The sequence below is a fragment of the Acyrthosiphon pisum genome, chromosome X, assembly GCF_005508785.2.
Source record: "Acyrthosiphon pisum isolate AL4f chromosome X, pea_aphid_22Mar2018_4r6ur, whole genome shotgun sequence".
Classification (NCBI taxonomy): domain Eukaryota; kingdom Metazoa; phylum Arthropoda; class Insecta; order Hemiptera; family Aphididae; genus Acyrthosiphon; species Acyrthosiphon pisum.
In genome coordinates this window covers 58,041,209-58,050,536 of record NC_042493.1, presented here as the reverse complement: position 1 = coordinate 58,050,536, position 9,328 = coordinate 58,041,209, and the positions used below count along the sequence as shown (strand labels likewise).

Below are 9,328 nucleotides of genomic sequence, written 5' to 3'. Positions count from 1 at the left end.
AAAATTTCATGTATCTACGGTCATTTTTTTTAAAGTTACACCAAAAACCAAATTCAATTTTGTGAAAAATCGATTTTGCGTAAAAATTCCCGTTTTTCCTTAATTTTTCTTTTGTTTTTCCCAGCAAAACTACTGGGAAATTTAAATTTTGACCTCCCCAATGCACCAACGATATTCACTTTCTGATCGAACAAGATACTGAAGTTAAAAATCGTAGCATTATTTCGACTACTTATCGTGTACACAGACACAAAAAAAATAAAAAATAAAAAAATAAAAAACACACATCATTGTAAAATCAATACATTCATCGTTCCACTCAGAATCTAAAACTATATGTTTAAATTTTAAATTAGCTACATAAAAATGTTCATTAACATTATTCACTCATTAATTTACAGTAAAATACAGGGTTCGTGTTTGAAAAACAGAAATTACTAACGCCCCTTAAGCAGTAAAAAAAAGATCTCAAGAATTTTTAAATATGGTCATAAAACATATTTAAAAACTCCAAAAATTGGAATTTGAATGAATTCATTATTAAATTAAAAAGAGGGGTGAGCATGTTTGGTGAATCACCAAAAATATAATTACGACCCGGTATTGGATTACAAGCCAGGATCCAACGTTTGGGAATCTCTGCCCTTAGGAATTGAGATTGATTTTTAAAAATCTACCAATTACGTTTCATTCAATTAATTATTTTATAGATTCTTATTATACTACGTTTCGGGATTTTTATCCCGTTTAAAACATTTTCCAACCGACTTTGACGTTTTATATAAGGGACCTCATAAGCAAAATTACGAGTTTCTAGACTCAGCTTTCAGCAATTTGGCCTTTGTGTTGATGTTTGAGTATTTTATTTTATATACCTATAGATATTTTTTATTTAGGTATATATAGCTTTTTATTTTCAAATGTTGGTTAATACCTACGACCTATTGTTCGTGGTCACTTGAACGTAATAATACAAATATTAGCTATAGTATAATATGATTGCATGTCATATTCTGATTAAATTAAACAAATAATCACTATTTACCCGTGTATATTCGCATTAGAATCATTTGTTGAACGTGTAAATTAAAAATAATTATAATTCAAATCCATTTTAAACATTTATTCATCTCTAGTCGCGATTAAATAAATTAAATCAAACAAAATCGAAAACCAATTAAATAAACTGATTAAATCAAAGACTACTATTATATCCGAATAATGACGGGTTCATCGAATATAGCATCATGACTGCAGAGTTTGCTTCTCATTTATTTGACAAGCCATCACACTGGCTGTTGTATTTTCAGCTTTAACGTTTTTATTCAACACGACGTTGTTTTGATTAGCCCACTCGGGGTAATTAGCCTCGTACAAAGTTTTCAGACCCAAAGAGTTCGCTATTCCTTGACTCTTTTTGTTAGTGAATATTCCTGATATCACGTTGCACCCCAGATGCACCATTTCAGGTAACTGCTGATTGATTACGCACTCCAACAGTTTTTTACCCAGTCCTGTGTGTTATAAAACAAATATTAATTCAGTCGATTTAAACTAGGTATAGGTATGATAACTAATATAATATTATACCGAAGGGGATCGGGGGTGAAAATTTGAAAAGTTGACTGACCGATCTCAATTAGACGTCAGTTTTAAAAATTATTATCGCATAACTAGGTCGATCAGCATGATGGAATAAAAATTGGTATGTCTCGGCTAATATAACTGTCCACTACCGATCCCTTAAAAGAAATATTATTATGCTATTCACAAATTACCAAAAAAACGTGCGGTCTATATTTTATGTGGGCATTGCTAAAACAGACTTACCTTGACCTCTATACGGAGGAAGAATAAACCAAGCATAAACTCTGAAGAATGCTACAGTTTTGTAATATTTGTAAATGTCAACTTTTTGGCTCAAGTAGTTTTTGAAATTCTGTATTATATTCCATTTTTCTCCTTCGTACAACTAAAACATAATTTTTTTCGTGCATTAAAACAAAGATAAATAAAAACTTGGAAAACCGCTCTGCCGTATAGTTGTTGGATCTGAGTCGAGGGTACCTAACCTATCGTCACTGCAAAGTATAGGTCACTGCGTAATGGATGTGTTAATTATAAATTCAATTATAAATCATCGCATAAAAGAAAAACAATCATTCTGAGCGGAGACGGTGAGTCATTCTCTGTTTCTGAGAATATTTTATAATTCATTTTATTAATGAATAATAAAAGAGACACATGTCTTGTGTGACACATAAATTGACTAAGTATAGGTCATAATTATTATTTTTCTATTTACAACGGTATAGGTTGAACTTATTTTAACTAAAAACACTGCATAATATATTTTATACTTAGTGCTCAGATTTAAAAGCAAATACATTAGGTAAATTTTACCGGTGCTGTATAGGACAATGCATTTCTAATGCATAATTAATTTCGTCTATAGCAGATACATCAAAAGTAGAACTTTTATTACCCCTATTCAATTCTTTTTTCCATTTCAGATCATTTTTTTTTAAATTTTCATGTTATTTTATTAATTTTTACTTTTATGTATTAATAATTTTAACGACATTTTTATGTAGTTTGAGAAATTCAAAATATCATATCAATAAAATATATTGTTTTCATAATTATGTTATGTTTATGTTATCAACTGTATAAGCTATTTTTAATTCTGCATAGAAGAAAAATCAATTTCATCCCCCCCCCCCCTCTCAACCCAAATTTCAGATTTATATATCCACGCCCGTTTGTCATTAAATTGTTTAAGTTGATATTTTACTAACATACTGCGTAACGTAGAATGATCAGTGATGTTCATGGTTTTAATAGATTAAAATTAGTTTATATTATAATATGTTTAAAATATTATTATTATAATATAATTTATTGAAAATAACAACAATATACGTAATGGTGAAAAATGTCGTCCCTACGGTTTATATTTTTCGAATTACGAAAAATAATAACTAAAATTGTTGGTTTTCGTTTAAAATTTTAATTTGAACAAAATATTGATCCACATCTTTACAAGTAACTAATTAACTATGAAATTCTGAACTTTTTGAAACTTTCCACGAAAACGAGTGTTTATCTTTTAACAGGATTTGATTATTTAATTGTCCGGTTTCAAATTATTGTACACGTAGGGCGTATGTACCTATGTACCATCATTTGGTAAATTAAATTTGTCCAATTACTCTCAATCTGCTAAACTCTAATGAGTTATCTTCAATCGAACAAAATCTGCAGACAATTATTCCAATACATTTCCCGGAGCTTTTTTCAATTACGATTGATGATAGAGTATCCGAAATCCAATGTTTGATCAAATATAAAAATTGATCAACTGAATCTTGATCTGATGACAATGTGTTATTATTGCACAGTGATTCTTCGTAAATATAATTATTCTGAAAATAAAATGCTATTAGTTTTTTTTTTAAATAATCGATTATATTAATTATATTACAATTTAGGCACAAGAAATAGTTAAACTATACCTACTTAAAATTTTGAAAATATTTTTCACTCTGATTTTAACAATATCGATTACATTTTTCTTATAATAACAAATAATAATAATATATTTATATAATATCTATAATACTGTTTCAAATTTCCAATATTTAAAAAAATAAGAATAGACTTACGTCAGCAATCCGGACCTCGCTTGACCGAATATCTAGTTAATCCAGATGGATCAATATATTTATTTTTTATCCTAAATTAATTCATATAGGTTTAAACCTATGCTGACCACGTGTAGTGGTAAGACTAAAAATGTCATTATAATTATTAATAATAAAATAAGTTTTAATAGTTTTATTCATCTAAAATTTTGTTTACAGACATTTTGTACCTAAAGTTTGTTTAATCTAGACTTTCGGTGAACCAGACAGGATCCTACCATGTCTGGATTAGCGATGTTCTATTGTATATAGGTTGTACATCGTTACATATTATTATATTTTTCAATTTATACTCAATTTCATATTTATATATTACATATATCAATATTCTCTTATATATCTTATATATTAAATGGAATGGAAAACTGGTTGGACAGTAATAAAAATGTGTAATTGGTTAGAAATTGGTTACCTAACTACTTATATACATGATGGTTGTTACCATGGTACCTATTATCGAAAAGTCGTGTGGTGTGCGAGTACGTGTAAAGGAAAGTTTGTAATTTGCACCATCGCAGGTATCCAAAAATAGTGTGGTAATTACTACACTAGAGCACCAAAATAAGTAAGATATATTTATTCGATAATTAAATATTCGATCATTTTGTCGGAGACACGACGGACTCAAATGACAATAATGAATAATAATTATTTTATAAATAACTATCCGCTGCGTTTTCTGGTAATCATTACACAGTTTGACGTCTCATCCGTCGTAATCGAATCGCGTTATCACACAGTACCTAGGTAATACATTTATTCATTTTTTCATTATTATATAATATCATAATATGTTTTTCATAATAATATACTGTATTATTATTGCCATTAGGTACCTAAGTTATCTTAAAGTACCTACCTCAGAATGGTATGAATATAATATAAGTTTGTGAAATTACCGCTTAGAAACTTATATGGAATATTCTGTTTATTAGATTCTCATAACTCAATATCTTATAATATGCTCTACTTTTGAAACGTGTACGTATTATCGAACGAATAATCGATTTGAATTTTGATGCCAACTGTGATTCATATTTTTACCATTTAGGACTTGCATTCTATTTGCATTGAAAACGGTGACGCCAGATGACACCGTATATTATAAAACCATGAACGCATTCTTACATATACATATTATATACTTCAAGACCCCTCGACAATTTCCCGATCAAGACATTCGGTCAAAACAACACAATATATTACCAGCGGCACCTTGGTCGCACCGCACAAAATGATAAAATACATCAATACTTTAATATCACGTATTAATTGACGCACATTAGAAGAAGGGATTACACCAAAATCATATTATATAAGGACCATACGGAATCGACTCATTGTCAGTGTTATTCCAGAGAAGTCTCAATACCCCTTGTCCACGCTTGTCTTCCATACAAAAGAATCCGATACACAACTCCATTCAAAGCGAGAGCGTTTATATATGTATATATATATTGAGTTATTCCAGCATTTAGTATGACTGTCTAAATTATTTTGTATTATCTAACAAATTTACCTTGTTAATTTTTTATTCACATATCTATTTACTCTTTGTAATAATATAAGATTCTGTGACCATCATCGTATCATAGGCCAGTTATAGTATCATTACACAGTTATGAAATTATCTATTTAGAATATGAGAATAATAACAAGTGTTCATTAATTTAAATTACATTCGGTTGGTGAATTGATTATATGCACTCTTGCTACGGATGTAGGGATTTTGAAAGTATACGATAATATAGTCACGTCCAAAATCATAGATAACAAATTAATATAATATTAGTGTTTGAATCACATCAAAACACGTAATAAACATATATACACACCGCAGTGACTTCAAGCATCGAACTCAACCCTGTATCCACGAATACGACTTCAGACTCAGGTAAATTAATTATAATACTTAGAGTAGTAGATTAACTATACGTATAGGTATAACTATTTACTTATTGTTTTGTATATAAATATTACAGATTGTAAATATCCTATTTTTATGAAAAAAAAGAGAGAGAGAGTACATGTACAGTGTATATATACAATATCTGATACGCCAGGATGTACCAACCAATATAATAATACATCTACTGAATACTGAAACTTAAGGGTGATACGCAGGAATTTGTGACAGGGAGAAGGGGAGCAAAATATTTTCATTTTTCAATTTTTAGTTTCAGTATCATATTATGATTAGTGAAAAAGTACCTATGGTTTATGACATATTTTCATTCATACAGTTGGAGTATATAAAATGTATGAATAAATGATGTAGGTAGGTAGTTAGTTATATCTTAATTTTACAGATGGTAGAATTATTTTTAATTAATATTTACCTATTTAATTAAAACGATATGTACATTTTAATTAACAAATGTGGTTTTTTTTTAAATACCAACATAAAACGTTACCACTTATTTTATAAATTAAGATTACTTATAAAATAAATAAATATCAACCAAATAATTTAGAAATTAAAATTATTATTTTTTTTTTAAATAACTTATTTATAAACATACCTAACTGTATTAATTATAAATCAGACTAAGCCACTGATATCACAAACTATTCTATCCATTCTATGAACATTATATTTTTTTTTTATCAAACAAGTAAAAACTTGATTGACACTACACTTGGCCCCACCATCACATGCCATAAGTTTATAAAAAAAATCAACGTTCTTATATAAGAACTATATATAGTTCTGACGTTTATAATCGAGTTTAATAAATGTCACTCGGAAAAAAAATGTTTAAATTTAAAAAACCTTTATTCTGTTATATTTTATACTACGCATAACGATTATGATAATAATTTACCCGGAAAAAATCCAAATAGGGAAACTGCTCATACCTGCACCCCTGCAGATGCCCTTGTTAATACTAACTACATTATGTATGTAAATATTATCTGAGCTTTATGTTCAAACGGTTTCAAAATAAAATACAATTTATAAAATATTATCGATTATCAAGGATGGGCAAGATACTAAAAAATCAGTATCGCAATACTGGATACTAGATACTTGGATTTGGAGAATCGAGATACTTGAATACTAGATACTCGATAGTTATATTTTAAGTATTTAGATACTCGATACCCGAAGCTCGATACTCGATACATTTGAATAAAATTAGTCATAGGTTTTTTTTTTAAATGTCATTTATACACAATTAGGTAGCCTGATAGGTATATTAATTAGTTAGTATAGACCACAAAATTAAATAACTTAATAATAATATTCCACATGTTAATTATTATTATTCACGTACATAATTATTAAAATAGTCATAAATAATATAGGTAATAAGTAATAACTTAATTATTAAACTAGTGTTGTAGAATATTATATATATATTATATTATATTATATTATATTGAAAAAAACAGTAAAATACTATAGACTATAGTCAATAACATAACTAATAATTACTAAACTAATTAGTAATAACTGTGTATTTAATTATATTTATAAAATTATACTGATACCCATGTTATAAACGTTTAACTACATAATGTGTATTGTATAATAATAGTCACTAGATATAGTCAGGGTTGAATTTAATTTATATTGTACACAACGTCTGAAAAACAAAATATTTATTTATTTATTTAGTATAATACTATAATGTAATGTCTTGTCTCCTGTTTAAAAAAACTGATTTTTCAAAAGTGACATCTCATAATTTATTCCTACAAGAAATTACCTATAACTACTTCATTATATATTTATTCCCAAAATAAATATTAATTACGATCTGAAAATCAGAATTGCTGATAATTTGAAATCAATTAATACTGCAATTAAATTATGGTATTCATAAATTTAAATTTGCCTCGCCATTTACACATATTATACTAAAACAAAGTCAAATAGTCACGGGTGGTAGGTAGACGTGTGAAAATAATCGTAAAAAAAGTGGGTAAATGGATGTCGCTCTGCTGTACGGTAGGTTACAAGTGGGCCCCTGTATATTGGATGGTATTAAATTTGATTTCAATGATACAATATCATTGTATACGAAAAACGATTCTGAGCGATGACGGTTTGTCAGTATGGATATTTTATATTCCTATATTTATATTGTTAATACTTCTTATGAATACGGTAGCCGGTAAGTTAAATTAATAATATAAAATTACAACGAAATAACTAAAATAGTTATTCTTGGTTTTTTGATATGTAATTTCGTCCAAATTTGAACTTAAAATAACTATAAAAATAAACTGTGTTAATTTATATTTAGATTTTTTGGTTACAAAATTAATAATTTCCGTGGAACTTTGTTTTAAATTTTAAATCCATAGCTATAAAATTTGAAAATTTTATAAATTTTCAACTACTAAATAATTTGTAAATTCTCAACTTGATAAATTTTGTGAAAAATTCGAACTTTAAATGATTATAAAAAAAAATTATACATAGGGTATTATTAATACAATAATACATAACTGCTATTGTAATAATATATCAGTAGCCTAGCATTAAACTTTGAAGCTTTTTGGCCCAACAAATAAAACTTTATTGACTAAAAAAAATTAAATTCAAAATTGTCCGTAAACAGCTCAAAACAAGTCAAAATATTTTGAAAATTTTAGCAAGTATAGGAATTGATAAAATAAACATATTATATAAATTTAAGAAATAAAAATAAAAAAAATCATTGTAAAATCATTGTATAATCAATACATTCATCGTTCCACTAATAATTTAAAATTAATATTTTAAAGTATTGCATTAATGTATCGAGACACAAGATACAAGATACAATTTTATCGAAGATACTGACCAATCCTGTAAATTATAAATTAATAAATTTTTAATTTTAAAATACAAAGATAAATAACTACATATAGGTATTACTGTTAAATGATTAAGAGTAATTATGAAGTATTTCCGAATATTTTTAACACCTTATATATAGCCACATAGGTTACCTAATATAATATTATGACGATATTGAATATTGATATTATGATAAGTTACTTTAAACATATCTAAGACTTCGTCGAATCGCTCGTCAACAAATACTTGAAAAATGAATTCTGATTTGAAGACTGTCCATATTCTAGGTTGAGTTATTCTTGTCATGAAGTCTTCCTCTGTTTCTTCTTCTGCCGGTAAATCTTGTTTCGGCTTAGACGACATCGTTACGCGTATCGTTAATATCGAATTCCTTAATCGAACAGTAAAAACTAATTTCCGTTCGTGAATCGTAGTTACCATACTACTTCAGTGTGTATAACTTGCCTACCTCCTATTTAGAGACGATACACCTAACCACGGTAGTTAAACTCAATCGATCGTTAATATAATGGTTACCAAGGTTACAATGATTCGCAAAATTATCAATAATTCAAACTATGATATTAAAATATTATTATGAACATTACTAGGTATTATTATTATTACCGTATAAAACTTACATAGGTACCCATTTTTAAGAATTATTGAGTTTCTAGTGTTTCGCTTTGTTTTTGACGATGTTGGCGGACTCGCACAACAATATCCAATAATAAATATTTACCGATCAAACATGCACGCCCCTACGAATTGAGGGTCGGTACGAACAATAGAGAAACAGCAATTTTCCGCTTCCTGTGTTATACGTATTATG

At 27.6% G+C, this 9,328-nt stretch overlaps 1 protein-coding gene across 1 annotated transcript; it reads right to left on the bottom strand.

The window, feature by feature from the left end:
* Positions 1 to 421: 421 nt before the first annotated feature.
* LOC107883220 lies at positions 422 to 9,019 on the bottom strand. The gene is made up of 4 exons (XM_016802849.2): positions 8,698 to 9,019; positions 3,213 to 3,425; positions 1,831 to 1,972; positions 422 to 1,514 (listed from the first exon to the last, which is right to left on the bottom strand). The coding sequence occupies exons 1-4, from the start codon at positions 8,935 to 8,937 to the stop codon at positions 1,246 to 1,248; spliced, it is 864 nt and encodes a 287-aa protein (XP_016658338.2). The 5' UTR covers positions 8,938 to 9,019; the 3' UTR covers positions 422 to 1,245.
* Between the last annotated feature and the right edge of the window lie 309 nt (positions 9,020 to 9,328).

Bases quoted from the DNA above. Each gene is read 5' to 3' on its own strand.
- LOC107883220 (XM_016802849.2), bottom strand. From the start codon at position 8,937: ATGGTAACTACGATTCACGAACGGAAATTAGTTTTTACTGTTCGATTA. The intron at 3,426-8,697 runs GTAACTTATCAT...TTTTATTTTCAG, and splicing joins AAGTCTTAGATATGTTTAAA to AATAATTATATTTACGAAGA. The intron at 1,973-3,212 runs GTAATTGGACAA...ATTATGTTTTAG, and splicing joins TAGAGTTTAGCAGATTGAGA to TTGTACGAAGGAGAAAAATG.